General features: G+C 40.7%; 1 protein-coding gene across 7 annotated transcripts in view; it reads left to right on the forward strand.

Moving 5' to 3' along the window:
• ATP10D (ATPase phospholipid transporting 10D (putative)) overlaps window positions 1-22988 on the forward strand; it is a 99135-nt gene that overhangs the window by 39937 nt on the left and 36210 nt on the right. For all 7 annotated transcript variants that reach the window (XM_038556023.1, XM_038556019.1, XM_038556024.1 and 4 more), the window contains 6 exons: window positions 462-547; window positions 7314-7420; window positions 7707-7838; window positions 8235-8362; window positions 8484-8736; window positions 18342-18580. In XM_038556023.1, the coding sequence (XP_038411951.1) occupies window positions 462-547; window positions 7314-7420; window positions 7707-7838; window positions 8235-8362; window positions 8484-8736; window positions 18342-18580 (945 nt within the window). The remainder of the gene's footprint in view (window positions 1-461; window positions 548-7313; window positions 7421-7706; window positions 7839-8234; window positions 8363-8483; window positions 8737-18341; window positions 18581-22988) is intronic.

Consider the following 22988-nt stretch of genomic DNA (forward strand, 5'->3'; position numbering starts at 1 on the left):
TAAATAAAATTTGCTGGGATGAATGTATAGGTGCTCAGAATGTTCACATATATGCTTAATCTCAGAAAGTCTCTGCATGATTAAAGAACAATATTTTTAGGTGTTCAGTGCCTGCTACCTAACAGAGTACCTGCTGTAGGAGTAGAAGCTTTCCTCTGCAGAGTCCTGCATGGATTCCCGTGTATGATTCAGACCTTCTCAACACCTGTAGATGTCTGTTAATGTTCTAGGACCATCCTGATCCCACTTACTCCTTTGTGATTATGCCTGTACTTTTTTCATCATTTTCTTTATTTGGGCAATTTGTGACCTAGATTTTGTGGTAAGGATGCATTAGTTTTATCTTAAGAGCTGGCGAAAGGGTAAACACTTAAATATCAAGGGTTTGACTTTGAATTATTCTTGTGTTGTGATTAAAAATATATATATATATATATAGGTATTTATTTATTATTTTTTAGGACTCTGAAGTTGATCCAGAGAAATTCTCCAGTAAGATAGAATGTGAAAGTCCAAACAATGACCTCAACAGATTCCGAGGCTATCTGTGAGTGATACATGACTTACATTTGTTGTTGTGAGTGGAATTGTGTATTGCAATTATATTTAAGTCAATAAAATTTTTGTGTCTGTATATCCAAGTTAAATCCCCAGAGACCATGTGTTTAGCTATCCATTGATTAGCTTTATTTTAATCCTTTAGTAAATATTTACTTATGTATATTTTAAAAACAACAACACAAGCTCATTCTTAAAATAATTGTAAAATCTTTGTTGGTAGTGTAAGAATGTTTTCCGTGAGCTCCATATTAAGCCCAAGACATGTTGTTGGGAAGAGGGTGTGTGGACAGAACTGGCAACCTAGGGGACATGATAGGATAGTGTCCTGCTGCAGAATTAGAGTGTCAAGTGGATATTTTTGGCTGGCAAAAGTTAGCCAAGTGTTTGGAACATGTGTAAGAAAAAAATATGGAAAGTTACAGTGGTGTTCATTCTGGAGACTTCTCGCAGCATGTATATCCCTTTTGTGAGGGCAGCTAGAATTTGAGGTCTTACCTAATTTCAGGCCTGGCTTTGGCCACATAAGTGCCTTATGTCTTGAACCAAGTTATTTACTCTTTTTGATCTTCAGTTTCCTGATTTTTAATGGGAGACAGACCTACTTCCTAATGGTGATCTTAAGAAAAGATGGTAGAGAAGATTTCCAACTCATTTTTGAGGCCAGAATCATCCTATACCAAAGCATACAAAGACATTTAAGGAAAGATCAATATTCTGCATGAACAGAGATGTAAAAAGTCTACACAAAATTATAGCAAATCAAATCCAACAATATGTATAAAGGATGACCCAGTGGGACCTATCCCAAAAATGCAGGGTTGGTTTAATATTAGAAAATCACAAGATGTAATTTACCATATTAACAAGCCATAATCAACAAATTGAAAAAGAAAAACCAAGTGATCATCTCATAGATGCAAAGCATTTGGCAAAGTCTAATTTCTGTTCTTGCAAACTAGAAAGAGAAAGGAATTCTCTCAATCTGATAAAGGACGTCTGTGAAGAATCTACAGTTAGAATCATACTTAATGGTGTGAGACTAAATGCTTTTAATTGTTTTTCCCCTAAGATCAGGAACAAGACATGGATATTTACTCTTACCACTTTTATTCAAGATTGTGCTGTGGGTTCTAGCTAATGCTGTCAGGCAAGAAAAGGAAATGAAAGCTATCAAATAAGAAGGAAGTAAAACTGTGTTTTATTTGTAGATGGTTTCATGTTCTTTGTGGAAAATCTGATAAAATCTACAGGAATTTAATAAGTGAGTTTAACAGTGTTGTGGGATACAGATCCACATACAAAAACCAGTTGTATTTCTATATACTAGCAATTAGCAGTCAGATGTTGAAATTTTTCAAAATGTAACTTATAATAGCATCAGAAAAAAATGAAATACCTGAGGATAATTCTGACAAAATATGTGAAACACCTGTGTACTCAAAACCATGGAACACTGCTGGGAGAAGAAATTAAAGTCCCAAATAGATGGAGAGATGCATGCACGTTGTTCATGGGTTGAGAGACTCAGTTATTATTAGGATGTCAGTTTTTCTCCAGATTGATCTGTGGATTCAGTGTAATCCCAATCAAAATCCTAGCATGGTTTTGGAGGTTTTTTTGTTGTTGTTGTTGTTGTTGTTCTTTTTTGTTGTTGTTGTTGTTGTTTAAGGAAATCGACAACTTTATTCTAAAAGTTTTTGTGAGGATTCAAAGGACCTGTATTAACCTAAAACAACTTTGAAAAAGAACAGAGTGGGAGGGCTAATGCCACCTGATTTCAAGACTTATTTTAAAGGTACAATAATCAAGTTAGTGTCATTTTGGCCTAAAGACAGGCCAGTAGATGAGAAGAGATGAAAGAAATTGACCCACACAGCTGGTTTTTTGTTATCTGTAAATGTGCCTTTAACAAAGATACACAAGCAATTTGGTGAAGAAAGATTCCTCTTTTCAACAAATGATGCTACTGCAATTGGATGTGCATATTCTTTTTTTTTAAATTTTTTATTCATTTATGATAGTCACAGAGAGAGAGCGAGAGAGAGAGGCAGAGAGAGAAGCAGGCTCCATGCACCGGGAGCCCGATGTGGGATTCGATCCCAGATCTCCAGGATCGCGCCCTGGGCCAAAGGCAGGCGCCAAACCGCTGCGCCACCCAGGGATCCCTGGATGTGCATATTCTAAAGAATAAACTTCAAGCCATACTTCTCACTATGTAAAAAACTTAGCTAAAACTGGAGCCTGTGGTTAAATGTAAACCTAAGATTAGAAGCTCTGTAAACATAGAGGGAATGTAAGGGAAATCTTTGATACCTTAGGTTAGGCGAAGATTTCTTAGACACAACACCCAAAGCACAATCCATAAAAGGACAAAAAAAAATGCAAAAAAGAATCTGTCAAATCAAAACTGTTTTCTCTTCCATGCTACTGTTAAGTGAATGAAAAGATAAGTCATGGACTGGAAGAAAATATTTGCAATGCATGTATCGGTTGTAAGACTTGTGTTCAGAATATGTAAAGACCTCTCAAAACTGAGTAATAATACAAACAATATGTTTTTTTAAATGGCCAAAAAAAATGTGAACAGACACTTCACCAGAAAAGGTTATGTAGATGACAAATAGCGACATGAAAAGATACAAGTTAAAACCACAAAGCTGGGCAGCCCGGGTGGCTCAGCGGTTTAGCACCGCCTTCAGCCCAGGGTGTGATCCTGGGGACCTGGGATCGAGTCCCGCATCGGGCTCCCTGCGTGGAGCCTGCTTCTCCCTCTACCTGTGTCTCAGTCTCTCTCTCTGTGTCTCTATGAATAAATAAATTAAATATTAAAAAAAAAACCACAAAGCTACAACTGCTACAGTTCAACAGACCTAACTATACAAGAGTGTAGAGGAACTACAATGCCCAGATCCTGCTTGTGGGATATATAACGTACAACCACTTTATTATTTTTTTAAAGATATTTATTTATTTGAGAGCAAGCGAGAGAGATCGAGTTGGGGGGGTAGGGGGAGAGGGAGAGGGAGAAGCAGAAGCAGGCTCTGCACTAATAAGCAGGGAGCCCGACGTGGGGCTCGATCGCAGGACCCTGGGATCACAACCTGAGTCGAAGGCAGATGCTCAACTGGCTGAGCTACCCGGGTGCCCCAAAGTACAACCACTTTAACGAACAATCTGGAAGTTTCTTAAAAAGTTTAGGCAGGTGTTCACTCTGTGATCTGGCCATTCCACTCCTAGGTAGTTACCTAAGAGAAAATAAAACATTTCTTCATGCGGTAACCTGCACACAGACATTCACAGCAGCTTTATTTGTGAGAGTCCCAAACTGGAAATAACCCAGATGTCCATCAATAGGTGAATGGAGAAACAAATCGGATATCTTTAATGTGGGGTGCTACCGTGGGGTGCTACTCAGCTACTCACCAGTGTTCCATGCAATAGCATGGGTGCATTTTAGACTCTCACGCTGAGTGAGAGGAGCCAGGTGGAAAAGAATATATACTATGTGACTCGATGTTTAAGACTGTTTGAGAAGAAAAGCTTAAATTACAGCAAGGGAAAGCAACTTAGCGAGTTCCTTAACCCAATTTCTGGAACTGGAGTCCTGGTCTACCTTATCAGTCTGTCTGTCTGTCTGTCTCTCTCTTTCTCTCTTCATCCACATCAGACATGACTTTTTCTTAACAGACATAATAGAACACCATTTGCTGTTGTGGGTACTCAGTCTCGCCCTAAGCCCTTACATAGTTCTAGGGCCCCACTCACCTCCTGGCTTTCCTAATTACTGCTTGCTTCCAGGTTCCCTGATGCCATCTTTGCCTGCTCTGTGGTTTTTCCATCCGCCATGGGCTCCTCTGATGTCTGTCTGCTTCAGGTGTGGTGCCTTACTTTCTGCTCAGCCTGGGCTGACCCCTGGAACTGCCTTCCTCTAGGAATCCACAACCAAGAGGCGCTCTCTGTGTCCTGTCCCTCCCTCAGATTCTGGACTTCCCCGGGTCTCTGAGACCTGTCTTTAGCAACCTGCAGGGAAGCACTGAATGAGACAGCCCAGAGAGATAAAGTGATTTTTTTCTTTTTAAGATTTTACTTATTTATTTATGAGAGACACACAGAGAGAGGCAGAGACACAGGCAGAGGGAGAAGCAGGGTCCATGCAGGGAGCCCGATGCGGGACTTGATCCTGGGTCTCCAGGATCACGCCCTGGGCCTAAGGCAGGCGCTCAACTGCTGAGCCACCCAGGGATCCCAGATACAGTGATTTTATGAGCAATTATTTTTATCCACTAAACTAACTCCTTATCCCTTTCCTGCTTTGTGGTCTGTTTTCTAAAATCGACAAAAATGGAGATTCTCAAGCTCACTTTCTATATGGTGACTTCTCCCATCTCACTCTCAGGTAGACCTTTCTCCCTATTTGTGCCCACAGTGCATGCTGAATATCAGATTTGTATCCTGTTATCTATAATAATTATATTACACTTCGATATTCCTCTATCCCCCACCTCCCCTTAAACCACAGAAGCCAAGACTGTGTGTGTTTTTCTATTCCCAGCATCCGAGTGGGAGTGCTGGGCACACAGCAGGTGTTACCCAACTCCTTCAGTGGATGAGAGCTCTACGTGGACAGTCGGAGCTTCGTGTAGAATCCAAAGGTCCCACGTCATAAGTGCCAAATATATACCTGTCATGTGCAAGACCTGTTTAATGTTTGAGCAGATGCACTTATGACGGAAGTTGGGCTTTGATCTAATGATAGTAACCTAGAGTGATATAATGGTGGAAAATAAGGATCCCAGGGGGAAAAAAATCTTAAATCTTACTGAGGAACTTTGGAAATGTCGTTGTATATTAAATCTGTTCCTATAAAGGTTCTAGGGATAATGAAAATGCTATATTGATGAGGATTGTGTGGTGCTTGCCTGGGAATACTACATGGAAATGTGAATGTTGGGACTTAAATTCTTCATCCGTAAAACCAGAAAGTTGAATTACACTCCTAGCCCTGACTTGGACTCTGTGGTTGTACATTAAACCCCTTATGTTGAAAGAATATAGACCTGCACCCTTAGAATAAGGTGTTTACAGATTATAGGAGTGAAGTGACAAATCTTATATTCTTTGTCCTTTGTATGAAATCTTCTTTGAAGAGTTCTTTCCTGTCCCTTATAATTCCAGATAGCAAGGATACCAGATATGGTGACAGTTTTCCTACATGTATAAAAAAGAAGAAAGAACTTATTGAGTGAAATCTATTCCCTAGGAAACAGTCTAATTTTAATGTTGAAATTAAAAGGGCATTTTCAAAATAGGTGAAATACATTAATCTTTATTTTTTAAAAAGTGTCCAGTTATTTTTCTCTGTATTTTTGCCACAATCCTAAGTGAAACAAGTAGTTCCTTTGGTAATTTTTAAACTGTTTATTACAGAAAGTTGCAAGCATGCAAAAGCAGAAAGAAAAATATAATGAACACCAATGGGCTCTCCCCCGTTTTAACTATTTCATAATTTTGCCAACTTTGTTCAGTTATCTTCCTGTTTCCTTCCCCATTAGCATTTTGCTGTAAATACCTCACTGTGAATACGTAGCAGTAAAGGACCGGGGCCGTAACATCATTATCACACCCAACTAAATTAAGAATAATTTCTAGACATCATTTAGTACCTAGTTTTCATTCAAGTTTCTCAGTTACCTCAAAAAAGTCTTTGTAGTCTGGGTATCCTAACCAGGATGAGAACAAGGTCTCATTTGGCCCGTTTCATTTGGTTGATGTGTCTCAATTTTTCCTCCCAAGAGGTTAGGTCATCTAGCTGATAGGATTTACCCCTCTTTCTAGACTGAGCTGATTGCCTCCTTCTGAGTTGAGTCCTGCCTGCCTCTCCTTGTGCCCCTGTGCCATCCATTTGTTGAACAAACCAGGTCATTGCCTGCAGCTTACCGCACTTCGTATTTGGCAGACTGTGTCCTTGTGGTGGCAGTGAACATTGTTTTCTGACCCTCTGACTTCCTGTTAACGGTCCCAGAGGCACCTTCGAATCTGATGAAAGAAATAGTTTCTCTTTCTACAAAACACATCCATGCACATGCGTACATGCAGGAAATATTGCATATAATTTCAAAGGCTTCACAGATCTCTTGATGCCGTCATCCCCAGGTCGATTTGCTATTATAGAGGCTTGACTAAGGATCCTGTGGACGGACACACATGCTTCTTATTCCATGCCATCTGGAGGCCTGTGATGTCCCTGGTCCCCTTGGTAGTTCTGTTAAGACTGGCACTGTCGACCTTATCCTTTCATTATAAAATTCCTCATCAGCCTGCCACCTCTTGATTTTAGCTGCCCCAGGTTACCATGGCCTAGAATAATCCTTGATTCCATCCGGGTTGAAAATGGTAATTTCCTAACTCTATCAAGGATTTTTCCCTTGTCTGTTACCAAATTATTCTGAACTATATTTCGTACTAGAGTAGCAGTTCCTTATTTGGAATTATTTTTGAGTTTTCTGTAGAACTAGAAGTGGACAGAGAGTAATAGAAGACATTGGCAGTTAAAACTTGTTGCATCTTTTTCTGAGCCAAAGCAAAATAATAGAATAAATGGCCCAGAGATTTGAAACCATTCTTGTGAACTGCTTGACTTAATATTCAGTCCAGAAAACTCAATATCCATGATTTTTATTTTTACATTCCCATTTTTGCTATTTCTCCCCTCCCTTTTGCTATTTAAAAAATGAATGCTGTCTTTCTTACAGAGAACATTCCAACAAAGAACGCGTGGGTCTCAGTAAAGAAAATTTATTACTTAGAGGATGCACCATTAGAAACACAGAGGCCGTTGTGGGCATTGTGGTTTATGCAGGTTAGTTACACTTCTGATTTTCGCTGTTGTCTCCTCTGTGTGTTTTTTTTTTTTTCAAGTTAACATTTTCCTTTTATTCAAAATGCAGTCTGCAAAAGCAGGAAGGAAATTTTGTCTTAATAAACTTAATCCTTGGTCTCTGCTTTTCTAAATGGATCACAAAAGCAAACGAAATTAGCAAAATGTATTATGCAACTTTATTAAATTACCTCCCACAGAGATGTAAAACTATGGTATTTGCTACCTGGCTTTAATTTGCACATTTTCTGACATGTTACCTATGTAGGCCACGAAACCAAAGCAATGCTGAACAACAGTGGTCCAAGGTATAAGCGCAGCAAATTAGAAAGAAGAGCAAATACAGATGTCCTCTGGTGTGTCCTACTTTTGTTTGTGATGTGTTTAACTGGTGCATTGGGTAGGTAAAACATGATTTTTTTTACTGACATCTTGGCAGCAAGATATTTATTTAAAAGTATTGTATTTTCAATTTATGAATATTCAACTTCTGCAAAGATTTTATTTGCCACTAATTTTTTCCCTCACATCTTTATCTTTCTCATTCCTTGATCTGAAAGGCATTAATTTGCTTATATTCAGGAAAATGTGGCCACAGTAGGAAAGGGACCTGGGAAGGGATTTAAAGAGAGACAGAGACGGAAGAATGTGGAATCTTTTGAATTTCAGTTTGTTTTAAAAAATAAACAGTTAGTGTTGAACCAAAATCAATACTCTTACTCCTCTTTAAGAGTGAAGTTCTATATTTATACAATATATATGGAGCATCCTTTTCATGTCTGTGTGTTTTTTAAAGGTCATGGAATCTGGTTGAGTAAATATGAAAACATAATATTTTTTAATATCCCTGAGCCTGATGGACATATCATATCACCGGTGTTGGCAGGATTCTATATGTTTTGGACCATGATCATTTTGTTACAGGTAATTTCTGTTGGGCTCACCAGAGTGTTTTAAGATCTTTGTTACTTACCCAGCTATATTTGGTTTCTCAAACTTTCTTTTCCCTCTCTAACATTTTTTTAAATTACTGGGTTCCTCCTAGGTCTTGATTCCCATTTCTCTCTATGTTTCCATTGAAATTGTGAAGCTCGGACAGATATATTTTATTCAAAGTGATGTGGATTTCTACAATGAGAAAATGGATTCCACCGTTCAGTGCCGAGCCCTGAACATCACCGAGGATCTTGGACAGATTCAGTACCTCTTTTCTGATAAGACAGGAACTCTCACTGAGAATAAGATGGTTTTCCGAAGATGTAGTGTGGCAGGCTTTGATTACTGCCATGAAGAAAATGGTGAGTGTTCGGTTTCTCTGAAAACCAACCTTAAGATTGGTCTTTTTTGGCACCCACTTAAAGGTTTGATAATTCTAGCTTTGAGGTGCTATATTTAAGCATTAGGTACTTACCTCACCCTGACAGGCGTTAAGCTTCCATGTTCTTTCCGAAACTAGTAGGTCAGAGTCAAGGAGTCTACTGCCATAGTTTCTTTGATTGCAAAGTAAATTACTACTAGTAGTAGAAGATTGGGGATTAGGTAGGGTGAGAATACAGTATTATAGATCCTTGTGAGAATCTAATGAAACTGTGGACCATCTCCCTAAGAAATATTTTGAAAATAATTCCAAAGGGAGGGACCATAGCCTCTCTCTAACTCATCACATCGTTTAGCCCATAGATATCCATTGATTCATGGTTAGGAACACTTAGTTTAAGAACAAATATGATGAGCTAAACTTCTGAGGCTAAGGGAGTAGATACACAAATGACAAGTTTTCTTTAAAGAACTGAACTTCGGGATCCCTGGGTGGCGCAGCGGTTTGGCACCTGCCTTTGACCCAGGGCGCGATCCTGGAGACCTGGGATCAAGTCCCACATCGGGCTCCTGATGCATGGAGCCTGCTTCTCCCTCTGCCTGTGTCTCTGCTCTCTCTCTCTTTCTCTGTGTGACTATGATAAAATAAATTTAAAAAAATTAAAAAAAAAAGAACTGAACTTCATTAATTTAGTTATTTACAAAATGAGTGTGCACTTCTATGAAAATAATTCTGAGGGGATCCCTAAAGTAGCCTTAATGAATTAAAGACCTTACTCTCTAGAGGGTTAACTGCCATTAACAATATGATGAATATACAATTCTCCATATTCTTTTATATGTGAACATATGTATTTGCACATTTTCCCTTTTATACTTTAGAACATGTTTAATATTTTTTTTTTGCAGTTTGCTTCTTTTATTCAACAGTATCTCATGGACTTTGTTTCCAAGTCATAATACATAGTGCATTGTATGTGGTCAGGCTTACTTTGCTATTATTACAATACTTGCAGCCAACTTACTCAATTATCACTCATTCAACATATATTGTGAGCCCCTAATATGTGGCACAAGTCCCTTAATCTCATGTAGCTTAAAATAAAATTCTTCATGTAATATGCATTTTTGTACATATCTTATTTTTATAACCTACATTTCTAGAAGTGATATTATTGGCTCCAGAGGTATGCACACATAAAACTTTTATAGATCCTATAAAATTTACCTCTAAAATATTGCTAATTACATTCCCACAAACCAGAAAAACAATACCTGCTTTTCACAACAACCATAATGAGATGAAGTTACTCCTTTTAATCTGTGTGATTTTTGTAGGTTCAGCACTTTGTTGTCTTACTTTATCTCTGATTAGCCATGAGATGCTTAACTTTTTATGTGTTTATTGGCCATTTGAATTTCCTTGGTAAAGTGATTGTTTCCTTTTCCTGTTTTACAAAGCAGTTTTTCTCAGTAATCTGTAGGAAGATTTTTATCTATTAAGGCAGGGCAGGGCTGGTGTTTAGCTTGTTGTCGAGTTTAGGCTGTCCATAGCCAGTGTCCATTTTCATTTGCGCACTTGTATTGAACTAAATGTTATTAAATAATTTGACCCTGTGATGTTATCCTTCTGTATATGACGAGTATTGCCACATAGCAAATTATGACAATTTTAGTGGCTTTAAACGACACAGATATACTATGGCACAGCTTTTGTAGGGCTGGAGCCTGGGCGTGGGATGGTTCCATCCTCCCTCAGGGTCTGTCACCAAGCTGAAATGTAGGTGTCAGCTGGGACTGTGATCTTATCTGAGGCTTAGTGTCCTCTTCATGGTTCTCTTGTTTTTGGCAGAATTCAGAGTTTTAATGGTGTAGGACTGAAGTCCCTGCTGTCTTGCTGCTGTCAGCCTGGAACTGTGTTCTGAGCAACTAGAGGTGGCCCACCACTTCTTACATGTGACCTCTCCATAGTGGGGCGGTTGGCTTCTTCAAGGCCAGCAGCAGAATCTCTAGCTTTCTAGAGATTTCTCTGACTTTGCAGAAGTACTATGACCCTTCTTTTTACCTGCTGAGGTCAGATCTACCCAGGATAGTCTTCTTTTAGTTCAACTCAGATTTAGCTGGTTAGCTGCTTGATGACATCTGCAAAATCCTTCCACATTTCCACATAACATGATTTAATAAGTGAAACCCTATCGTACTCAGAAGGTGTGTCCATCAAGGGGACCAGAAACTTTTGAGGGCCATCTTAGAATTCCATCCAGCGTGGTCTCTTAGGGGGTTTCTTCTTGTCAGAATTTTTATATGTTTATTAAATCTTGTCAGTTATTATGAATACGATTATGAAGATTATAATTTCTGACAGTAGTGTTAAATTTAGACATCCCACCTGGCCCAAAATTTTAAAAAATACACTGTATTTTCTCCTAGGCACATGTATTTTTTTAAGCCAGGTTTTGCTATTCCTTGTGAATGTGAAGGATAAAATGTTGACTATCACATAATTACTATATAACTATAAAAAATAGCTAGTCATATTGGATATGATGATACTCTGTAGTGTTTCATCTTCTTTGTTGTATTTTTGTTACAAAAGCAATATTATAGAAAATTTCAGATAAACTAAAGAGAAAATTTAAAAGCCAACACTAACCCCTACCAAACAGGACCACTGTCAACATTTTTGTGCATTTCTTTTGAGTCTTTTTCTTGTACACATTAGTATATATATATTTTTTAATGGCATCATGGTGTGCTTTTGGTTTTATAACCGTATTTCTTTTTAAAACATTTTTTAAAAACTCTTATTTAAATTCAGTTTGCCAAAATAGAGTATAACACCCAGTGCTCATCACATCATTGTGCCCATTACCCAGTTACCCCATCCACCCACCATGTCCCCTTCTGCAACCCCTGGTTTGTTTCCCAGAGTTAGGAGTCTCTCATGTATAACCATTTTTTCGTAAGACTTCATCATGACCACCTTTCTATTCTCTACTAATTCTACTAGAGGCTATGCTATATTGCACTATAACAATTGCCAAAATTCATGTCAGTAATCCGCCATGAATTTAGGTTGTCCGCTGTCATTTACTGTGGTAAGCAGTGCTACAGTGAACCTCAGTGTAGCTAAGCATTCACACCCATTTGTGAGATTAGCGTCTTCCAAAATATTTAACTATAGAGCCTTACTTTCAAGAAATATCGTATAGTAGTAATGTAATAACATTTCACAAAATATACAATGGGAAGCACTGCATTATTTTTTGTATTGGTAGCAGTTAAGAGGGCTAATACCAGTCCTTCCCCACCCCAGTCCCTGAGCGTGTACCCTTGTGTCCAGTGAGGGCTGCTCTTCTGTAGCCCCTTATGCAGAGACAGTACCAAGTGACAAAGAATCCTATGCTACCTTGACTAAACTGTTTGTGGACCATGGGTGTTGCACTACTTCTAGAAAGTGCCGACTCTGCCTGTGAGCAGATCTCTGCCATAGGTACATGTAGAGCTCTTGTTCTCTTTTTTGTAATGCTTTATAAACAAGGACGTGTATTACACATTCTGATTGATGAAGGAGGGAATAGTAGGGCTAATTCTCTCCAGAATTTAACCCAAGACCTATTATGTTCACTGAAATGAAAATGGGTTAAACTTTCATGATTTGGGGGCAAAAGCATTACCCAGGAGATCCTTCCATAAAGAACATTGCTGCTAGGAAATAGCCCCTGCACTTATGCAGTAAACACATTTGATGATACCCTTTGATGTTTTAAAATCTTGCAGCATAGGGGCACCTGAATGGCTCAGTTAGAAGAGCATGTGGCTCTTGATCTTGAGGTCGTGAGTTCAAGCCCCATGTTGGGTGTAGAGATTACTTAATTGAATAAACTTAAAAAAAAATAAAACCTTGCAACTTAGAGATTTGGTCCATGGACTCAGCAGCATCAGCAACACTTGGGTGTGCCTTAATCTCTGGCCCCTCTTTAAAGCTTCAATTAAAATCTTCATTTAACAATATTCCCAGGTGATTTGTGTGCATATTAAAATTTTAAAAGACATATTTTAAAATATTTTTATTTATTCATGAGAGACGTAGAGAGAGAGGCAGAGACACAGGCAGAGGGAGAAACAGGCTCCATGCAGGGCACCCGATGCAGGGCTCAATCCCGGGACTCCTGGGGTCCTGAGACCACGCAGACTCTCAACCGCTGAGCCATCCAGGTGCCCCTAAAAGACATTTCTTTAAAAGATTACTGGAAGAGAGTGTCTTTCTTAACAATAATCCTTTTAGTTTAGAATAGTATTAGATTTATAGAAAAGTTACAGAGATGCTATCGAGGGTTCCATAATGCTGCCCTATCCAGTTTCCTCTGTCGTTAATGTCTTATATTAGTCATATAATACATTTGTCATAAATAGTGAACTAATATTGATATGTCATTATTAACCAAAATCCATACTTTATTCAGATTTTTTCAGTTTGTACCTTTTTTCTGAGGATCCCATTCAGGAGACTGTGTGACAGTCATCATTTAGACTCCTTTAGATTTGACAGTTTCTCAGGCTTTCTATTTTTGGAAGACCCTAGTTCTGAAGGGCACTCTTCAGAGATTTTGTAGAATGTTTCTCAATTTGAGTTTGTCTAGAGAGTGCCCTTAGGATGCACAGTTTGTGAATGTGATTTACATGGTGGTAGCCTTTAGTAGTTTCCAAGAACAAGGATTTTGGAATCAGGCCTCCTGAGTCTGATTCCCATCTTTAGTGCCTACCAGCTGAGTGACTCTGGGCAAGTTATCTAATTTCTCTGGGCCTCAATGAAAAGCCTCAATAATAGTATCTACTATTATTCATGAAGACAATTCATGAAAAGCCACTTAGAGCATGGCACAGAATAAGTTCTTTATAAGTATGAGCTGCTATTGTTGTTGTAATTAGAGTTGTTAAAATAAGAAATAGATTTATCTTTTGGGGAGCATATGGCCTAGTGTGAAGACAGACATAGAAACATAAAAATAACTTATTTAGTGTCATAAGATTAAAGTCCAGTGTTCTTGCTGCGTATTGTTTTGATTTTTCAGGCAGTTTGGGCAGTAAATTGAGTATTGATCAAGGTTTGCACACTAGAAGGATATTAGGCAAGACATTTTTGGAATGCTGGAAATGCACAGAGAATTAGCTTAGAATAAAAGATTTGTGTATCAAGGATACATGGATGATACAGTTGGACGAAGCTTAGCTGAGCATGTTGTTTACAAGCAGGTGAAAGTTGGGACGCTGGCAATGTTTAGGGGATTAGTTCATAGCAAAATGTTTAGAGGATATGAGGATGAAACAGTTGGGAGAAATCATGAGTGTTTTTGGCCCTTTGGGGAGCACATTGAAAAGTGTGATAACCTTCCTGTTCCATAGACTCTTGCTCACCTCCCCCAGATATCAAATAAATGTAAGTAACAGGCCGTGAAGAGGTAGCTAGATATTTGAAGGTGGAGTTGGAAGTGAAGACTAGGGATTAAATAAGGAAGAGAAATAAAGTAGTTGGCCTCATGTCTAGCCCAGTACCTATCTTGAGACAAAGGAAAGACTACAAACTTTGTGTTTTCTCCTGTGAGTTGGAAGGTAAGAATTCCTGCCCGACTCTGAGGCATTCACAGAACGAATTAGTATCTGCTTTAAGAGACCTGTGAAAAGTCTTCGTGATCATTTGGGTAGATTTTGTTTATCAGTATGCTAATAAATAAAAGCCTTGTCTTCTCACACCCAATTTTTGAAAAATTTTCAGAGTCTTACTCCAGTAGCTTTGTTTTCTGAATCAAACTATAACTTTATTGGTTTATTTTCTTCTCGTAGTTTTTTTTAAAAAATGATTAAAGATTACTCCATGTGTTCTTGATGCCACTCTTTCAGTCCTGTTTATTGAGCAAGTTTGTCCTGTCCTAAGGGCTGAGCTGTCTGGCATTCTACTAATGACACAGTTGCATGATGATTGATTTCCCTAATGATGGCTAGGAGAACTTCCTGAAGCACAAGCCTTTATGTTTCTATAGATTTTGTAATACTACAATTATTTATTTTAAAAAGGGTACCACATCGCCAGCAAATTTCTTTAGCTGTTCAAGGATTTATCAACCCCAGCACTATTGACATTTTGGGCTGGATTATTCTTTGTCCCGGGGGCTGTCCTGTGCATTCTAAGATGTTAGACGCCTCCTTGGGCTCTGCCCACTGAATGCCAGTAGTGCTCCTCCCCCAGTTGTGACAACCAAAGTGTGTACAGGTATTGCTGAATATTTGCTGGGGGACAAATACACCCTTTTTTTTTGAGAATCACTGCACTAACCTATAATATACAGATGACTGCTAAGGAGATAGGATGTAGTAGATACATATACTGGCTTTGGGGTCAGGAAGACCTAAATTCGTATCCCAACTCTACCTCCGCTTAGCTGTTTTACTGTGGTCAGAGTACCATGTCCATGGTCAAAGATCTCTCTGGATCTTAGCGTCTCTTAGCTACAAAGTGGAGCAGTTAGAGTTCCTACTTGGTAGCCTCACGTTTAAGATGAAAAAGGGAGATATAGGAGTTTATAAAAGGACCTAAACAGATGCTTGATGAAAAGAAGGTACTCAATAAATGTTAGGTATCTACACCACAACTTTCCCTTGATGCTAGGGACATTTTATTCATGTGCTATTCATACATTCATTCAGTATTCATTTATTAAATATTTAAACTACAAAGCATGGACTCACTGAAATCAAGCAGACGATATTGATGTAAAATGACAAGGAATAATACACATTAATATATGTGGCTGTATTTAGAAACAATATAACATGAGGGCTCTGAGCATTGGCTGTGGCCTTTGTAGAAGTGGATGTAAGACTGATGAATATTATTTTGTGAGATGGGGAAAATTAGCTTGATTTTTTTTATCACTAAAATGGAATTATTAATGATATCTGCCTCAAAGGGGTTGTTCTGGGTTATTAAGTGAGACAAATGCCCGGTGCATAGTAACATTTAGTACATCCAGTACATTGAAGCTGCAGAGGCCCAAGTGAATGAGGACGGCCAGTATGGTTTCAGAGGTCACCACTGAGGAGCTGGCCTTTAAAGATGTTGAGGAGTTATGTAAATAGAGAAGAAAATGGATATTCTGAGCAAGGGTACATGTGAGAATGGAGAACTTGAGTATATTTGGGGCTCAAGTGGATGGGTTTTTGAAGCTGAGAGGCCATACAGGGAGGCATTCTGTATTGCTTAGGTAGAGAATATAAAGAAACTTATGGAACTGGAAAAGGATCTTAAAGTCGTTAAATCCAAGTTGTTCATTCTGCCAATAAGAAAGCAGAGGCCCAGAAAGACTAAGCAATTTCCTAGAAGACACTGAGTTTTTGGAAGAGATGGTTCTAGAACTCAGAATCACCACATTGCCTCTTAGCCTCTCTTTGTCCTCAAAACATATAGGTAAAAACTATTAAAACAGGATATGCAAATATTCTTTATTTTATAAATAAACTTGCCAAAAGCCATACTGTATATGTAATAGCTAGACTTGGCCTGAATACAGACAGCTAGCAGTTCAGCAAGTACATATTTACTGAATGTCTGCTGTGTATTCCAGACTCTGGACATAATTATAAACAAGACAGACCAGGGACCCTGCTCTCACAGAGCTTCTGTTGTAGAAAATAGTTGCAAATAAATTAATTCTTAAATCAAGAAGAAAATAATGAAAAGTACTTTTCAGAGAATTAAAATGCAATGACATAGAAGGATTGGAAGGCACTTTGGATTTGGTAGGGGGACAAGAGCTTAGATCTGAATAACAATCTTGAAGTTCAGGTACAAAAACCTACCAGTTAGAGGCAGCAGATCATATCCAGGCCCTCAGGCTGAAATGAGCTTGGCAATTTTCAAAGTAAGAAAAGAAGGCCAGTGAGGCTGGACTTTGGTAGAAGTGTGGAAGAAGAAGGGGCAAGAATGGTAGAGAAGTCAGCAGAGGTCAGATCATTTTGAGTTATGTAAGCCAACATAGAGAAAGTTGTGTGCAGGAGTGATCTGCTCTGCTCTGTTTTAGGAAGATCACTCTAGCTACTGGTTGAGGAATGGGATGCAGAAGGGCAAGGAGACCAGTTATGAGGCTATTTGTACTGGTCCAGTTGAGAGATGATGATGACTTGGACTGAGGTAATAAAGATGGAGAGAGTTCGAGATAGTTGAGATATATTTTGGATAAATAATGGACAGCTGTTGGGGATGGTTTGAATATGGGGGCTGGGGAAGATCAGAAGACTCAAGGAAACTCCTAGATTTCTGGCATAAGTAAGTAGGTAAATAATTAGGTGTGATTTAGAAAGATGGAGAAGGCCAGGGGAAGTGTAAGTTTGAGGGAAAAGTGAGGAAGAGTTCTTTATTGGCCATATCAAATTTAAGGTATTTATTATTTATTTAGCCAACAAATATTTATTGAGTATTAGCCTCTGCTTTGTATCATATTAACAAAATATCATATTAACAAAATAGACAAAACTGCCTTTTTGGAGTTTGTAGTCTACTGGACGATTCAAAAAATAAAAACAAGATTGATAGTGTATAGATGATGGTACGTGCAGAAGTAGGATTTACAGTAGTGTGGGTATATCTGGCAAATTTTTGCTGACAAGGGACATGATAAGAGACTTGAGAAAGATAAGAGAGTGAGCCATATGGGTCTCTGCTTGAAGAGCCCACTGGATAGCCAACTGGAAGTATCACGTGGAGAGCTGGATATATACAGGAGTCTGGATTCCAGTTAGAAGTTGAAGATACAGGGTTGGAAGTCATGTGCATATGAAATGATATTTCAAATATAGGACCAGGTGATATTACTGAGGAAGAGTACAGAGGTGGAGAAGGGAAAAAAAACTCCTGCAGCAACCCAGTGTGGAGGGCTGAGGAGAGAAGACAGCAGGAGAAACTAAGAAGGAACAGTCATTGAAGTAGGAGGAAAAACAAGTATGCATAGCGTCGGAGAAATCAAAAGAGCCATTTCAAGAAGAGAATAGTCCCCTCTGTTGGAAGTTGCTAAGAGGGCACATAAGATCTGGACAGATGAGCAGTAATTGGATTTGGTCATGTGGAGCTCACGGGCGACCTTGCCAGGAGTAGTAGTGTCAGAGGACAGATGGGGACGGAAAGCCATGAGATTGGTTGAGGAGAGATTGGGGTAAGCCCAAAAGGGAGAATTATAAGAGTGAAGTCCTTGAGAAGGCCAGAGGGGTGGGAGGCCCATGACAAGTGGAGAGAGCCTCGAATTTGAAACTTCATGAGGAGGAGGAAGAGAAGGAAGACAGAGTTTGGATACAGGTGTGGACACGCTGGTAGATTTGATGATGAGGGAAGAAGGGAACTGCCTTCTGATGGCTGCTCCTTTTCTCCAGGAGGTAAGTTCTTGAACTAAGGGAATCTGCTGAGGGGAGTTTGGAGGGCAGACTTGAAAAGGGAGGAGGCGATGGTGTGAAGTAGCTGCTGAACGAACTGCCTGACAGATTCAGCGTGCCAGTGGTTCTTCTCAGGTCATGACCCAGTGTGATTCTTCTCTCCCAGCCAGGAGGTTAGAGTCCTACCAGGAAGCTGTCTCTGAGGATGAAGATTCCGCAGACACGCCGAGCGGCTCCGTCAGCACTACGGCCACAGCGAGGGCCCCCAGCTGCAGGACGGTTCCTAACGGGCCCTTGGGGAGTAAACCCTGGAGTCCTCTTGGCGGGAGCGGTGGAGCTCCGGGCAGCGGAGAAGGAGCCAGTGAAGTGCCCCGCTCCAGACAGGCTGCCTTCAGCAGCCCCATGGTAAGTGTGAACGCGTGACTTGGATTTTGCACACCCGTCACGAGTCCTGAGAGCACACGCTCGTCACCGTGACAGAGCCGAACACGGTTGTCTTTCCTACCTGAAGAGACTGTGTCATCGCAGCTCAGCCTCCTGGCCACACATCGTATGGCACGACTTCCTAATTCGTGGGCCGATCCAGCGGCGAGAGGTAGCATGGCATTTCTGGAAAAGCATGGCATTTTGGTCAGGGCCCATCACGTCTGCGCCCGAAGAAGGCTGCCTGGGCCTGAGGAGCGGGGCTCCCTGGCCGTGCGGGCCCAGCTTAGCAGGGTTACCTCACAGATTGGGCAGGGGGTCTGAATCGCAAGGAATTCGAGTACCTTCCAGAGCCTTCTTACCCCCTGCGTCCTCCCCCCACCCCCCATGCCACAGCACCCGGGCTCCCTTCCCCTCTCCAGGCCCTCAGAGCGACCCTTTCTGATATTTCTGTTTTAGGGCTCAGCTGGGGTTACTGGGTTCCTGGAGGGAAGTTTGGGAAACTTAGTCACACCCACTGCCAGACCCTTTTGCTGCAGGAAAATGTAGAGGGCCACGTGGAAGGTAGGAAAGAGGAACAGTACTTCTGCGAAAGAATTAGAGGCCACAGGTTTTGCTGCACTCAGAATCGCCTTTGTAAGAGCGTAGCAACCTTTATCGGGCTCCACGTTGCGTGAAGTCTTGTGTTGCACCGCAGTGAGGCTTCCCAGCCGGGAGGCTAGTAACTGGTCGACCTCTAAAGGAGGTGGCACAGCAACAACGAATGCACTTTGGGGAATCCGTGTATGTGCGTGGACTTTATCTTCCGTATTGAAATGAGTGCGTCACAGACGTGAGCCGAGTGGATTCCAGTGGCCTCACTTGTCCAGGGAGGGCCTTGAGGGGGCTCTCCTGGCTCTTTTTTCAGAGTTGCCCATGAACATTGCAGCAACGAGGGTGATCGTCCCAGTGCAACTTCTTTAGTTCATTTCTGTGGCACTGAAGACATCAAACCTGTCCTCCTATTGTATCCTTGCCATGTGTCCGGACTATTCCAAACATGTAGCCTTAAGTTTTCTCCAGCTTCTGAAAAAAAAAAAAAAAGGAAAGAATGCACACAGCCTCCTCTGTGCACTCACTTTAAGGCCATGTCAGAGAAAGGGGTGCTGGCTGGCTTAATAGAGTGACTCTTGATCTCAGGGTTGTGAGTTCGAGCCCCACATTGGGTGTAGAGATTACTTGAAAATCAAATCTATTTTTTTTTTATTTTTTTATTGGAGTTCAATTTACCAACATGTAGCATAACACCCAGTGCTCATCCCACCAAGTGCCACCCGCAGTGCCCATCACCCAGTCACCCCAACCCCCCCCCCCGCCCACCTCCCTTTCCACCACCCCTTGTTTGTTTCCCAGAGTTAGGTGTCCCTCATGTTTTGTCACCCTCACTGATATTTTCACTCATTTTCTCTCCTTTCCCTTTATTCCCTTTCATTAATTTTTATATTCCCCAAATGAATGAGACCATATAATGTTTGTCCTTCTCCGATTGACTTATTTCACTCAGCATAATACCCTCCAGGTCCATCCCCGTCAAAGCAAATGGTGGGCATGAAAATAAAATCTTTATGAAAAGGGCTATATCAGAAATAGATACCTTTCTTCTCCTTCTTTTTTCTTCTTCTTCTTCTCCTCCTCCTCCTCCTCCTCCTCCTCCTCCTCCTCCTCCTCCTTCTTCTCCTCCTCCTCCTCCTCCTTCTTCTTCTTTCTTTTTTATCTATTCCTCTACTCCTCTTTTACATGTTCCACCCACATGAAGTTACCATGTGTTGACTCATGTTTACTTGGGCATTGGCAACCGACTGGGGCTGTGCCACACCCACCCTCTCAGTTTCTTGATTTAGACTCAAAATCTTCTTAGAAGAAATGCTATTCCTTAAAGTCTGTGCTTTTATCTGTACCATTTCCTCCATCTACGATTTATTCTCCCTACTGGCAACCTTCCTCCATCTACGAAATCTGTTGAAATACTTATTTCCTGTAAAACTACTTTACACATTCTTTCTCCTATTTAAAAATTTATTATTATTTTTTATTTGAGGGAGAGAAAGTGAGAGAGAGCCTGTGCACAAGCGTTGGGAGAGGGAGGAGATGAGAGGGGAGAGGAAGAGGAAAAGAATCTCAAGCAGTCTGCAGAGCTCGATGCTGGGCTTGATCTCAGAATCCTGAGATCATGACCTGAGCTGAAACCAAGAGTCCATTGCTTAACCAACAGAGCCACCTGGGTGTCCCCTAAATATTCTTCCTCTGGAGACTTCCCAGATTCTTCTCAGCTTCTGAGCTCTGTGTATGCATCTCCCCCACCCCCCACCCCCGTCCTTGGTTCTCATTACACAGGCCTTGTTTCTGCCTCTGACGTATGCCATTTACTCCTTGGGAGCAAGAACTTTCTTCTTGAGTCCTCAGCAATTAGCTCAGTGCCTCGTGTGTCCCTTCTCAAGAAGTAGTTTTGGAGGCTGTTACACGAAGCGGCTTACTGGGCTCAGTCTTCCCACTCAGTCCATTTCATTTTCATTTTTTGCCCTAGACTTCAAGGCTGTATGTCATTCTGATTGGATAGATGCACCGGTGTGGTTGGTTTTTGTGTTTTCAAAACCACACCATTATTTTTTTTTAAAGATTTTATTTATTTATTCATGAGAGACACAGAGAGAGAGATAGAGAGGCAGAGACACAGGCAGAGGGAGAAGCAGGCTCCATGCAGGGAGCCCGATGTGGGACCTGATCCCAGGACCTCGGGGTCACACCCTGAGCGGAAAGCAGACTTAACCACCAAGCCATTCAGGCATCCCAAAACCATGCTATTATATATAGGGTAACGAGGTCTGTGTTCCTTGAAATAGGAGATCATCTCACTCTTGCTCTGGACAAGTTGACGTTACCCTTTTTGGAGACTAAAGATTATTTTGAGGAAGCTATAGATTCTTCGATCTGAAAAGTTAGCATCTGTAAAGATTTTGGTTACAATTCCCAAAGCCTGTCTGTGGAGCCCAGGTTAGGAATACCAGCTTGAGAGCACCCTGAGACCTGTTATACCTGGAAATGGAAGATTATAAGATAGCACTTTGCAAGTTGAGAGCCGGGGAGCGAGGATCCTTGGCAGGCTGCTGGAAAAATATGCCAACCTCTTGGGATTTGAGGCCCCCAAGGCCTGGCTTCATTTTACCTCTTTGAAATAGAAACCTTTTCTTTGGGGGACACCCGGGTGGCTCAGTGGTTGAACGTCCGCCTTTGGCTCTAGTCGTGATCCCAGGGTCCTGGGATCGAGTTCCACATCAGGCTCCCTGGCCTGCTTCTCCCTCTGCCTGTGTCTCTGCTTTTCTCTGTGGGTGCTATATGTATGAATAAATAAAATCTTAAAAAAAAGACTTCTACCTCTAAATAAAATAGATTTATCATACAAGGATTTTAAAAAATATTTATACTTAATTTGTGAGACTGACTTATGTCACTGGTGTTTACCACAAAGGCGAAAGGTGGAAACCTTTCATTTGCCTTAGATTGATTTTGGAATGCAGTAGACTCCCTATGTCCTGGAGCCAGTTATCAGTCAGTGCAGAGATTTATGCAATGAAACCACCATAAACTTAGAAGGTCTGAACACAGTCCCAAATGTGTTCCACAGAACAGACATCTCTAAAAAATGTAATTTGAGAAGCCTGCGCGTACCAGCCTCTTCTTGAAGAATCCCAAAGCCATGAAACTCCCTGAGAAGAGCTGCAATGAAGAAACCTGTTTAATTGAAACCTTTTTTGATTTCCATTCTGAAATAAGTGTGGGTTATATGGTTGGTGTTTTTGTTGGTTTGTCTGGGGTTTTTGTTTTCTTTGGTTTTGGGCTTACTGTGTATTAGCATGCTGAGACCGATGTCTCTGGAAATATTTTCCAACCCATGGAATCTCACAAGCAGTAGATCACAGTGTGATCAGAGACCTTGATAGATATCCTGTAACTGGTTTCCCCAGCATCCCTTGGCCGACTAAACCCTATGTGAGCAAGAAGTCTCTCCGACTTTACCCTTCTCTTCTATTCACTTTGGCAAGAAGGTCGTAGAGGGAAGGATTATTCTCTGAGGAACTGAGGGCCCAGGCACCGGCTCAGTGTTAGTGTGTATGTGGGATTCATGAGGAAACGTGGCTGACTCATCATTAGTGAACACCCATCAGTTATTAGTGCCTATGACTTCCACCGAACCGCAGTCAGATTCAAATTTAGCCAAGTCACAGTGGATATGGATGTATTTAAATAGAAATAATTTAAGAATGCTTCATGACAGGGATGCCTGAGTGGCTCGGTCGCTTAAATATCTGCCTTTGGCTCTGGTCATGATCTCAGGGTCCTGGGATCGAGTCCC

Source organism: Canis lupus, chromosome 13 (assembly GCF_011100685.1).
Source record: "Canis lupus familiaris isolate Mischka breed German Shepherd chromosome 13, alternate assembly UU_Cfam_GSD_1.0, whole genome shotgun sequence".
Taxonomy (NCBI): domain Eukaryota; kingdom Metazoa; phylum Chordata; class Mammalia; order Carnivora; family Canidae; genus Canis; species Canis lupus.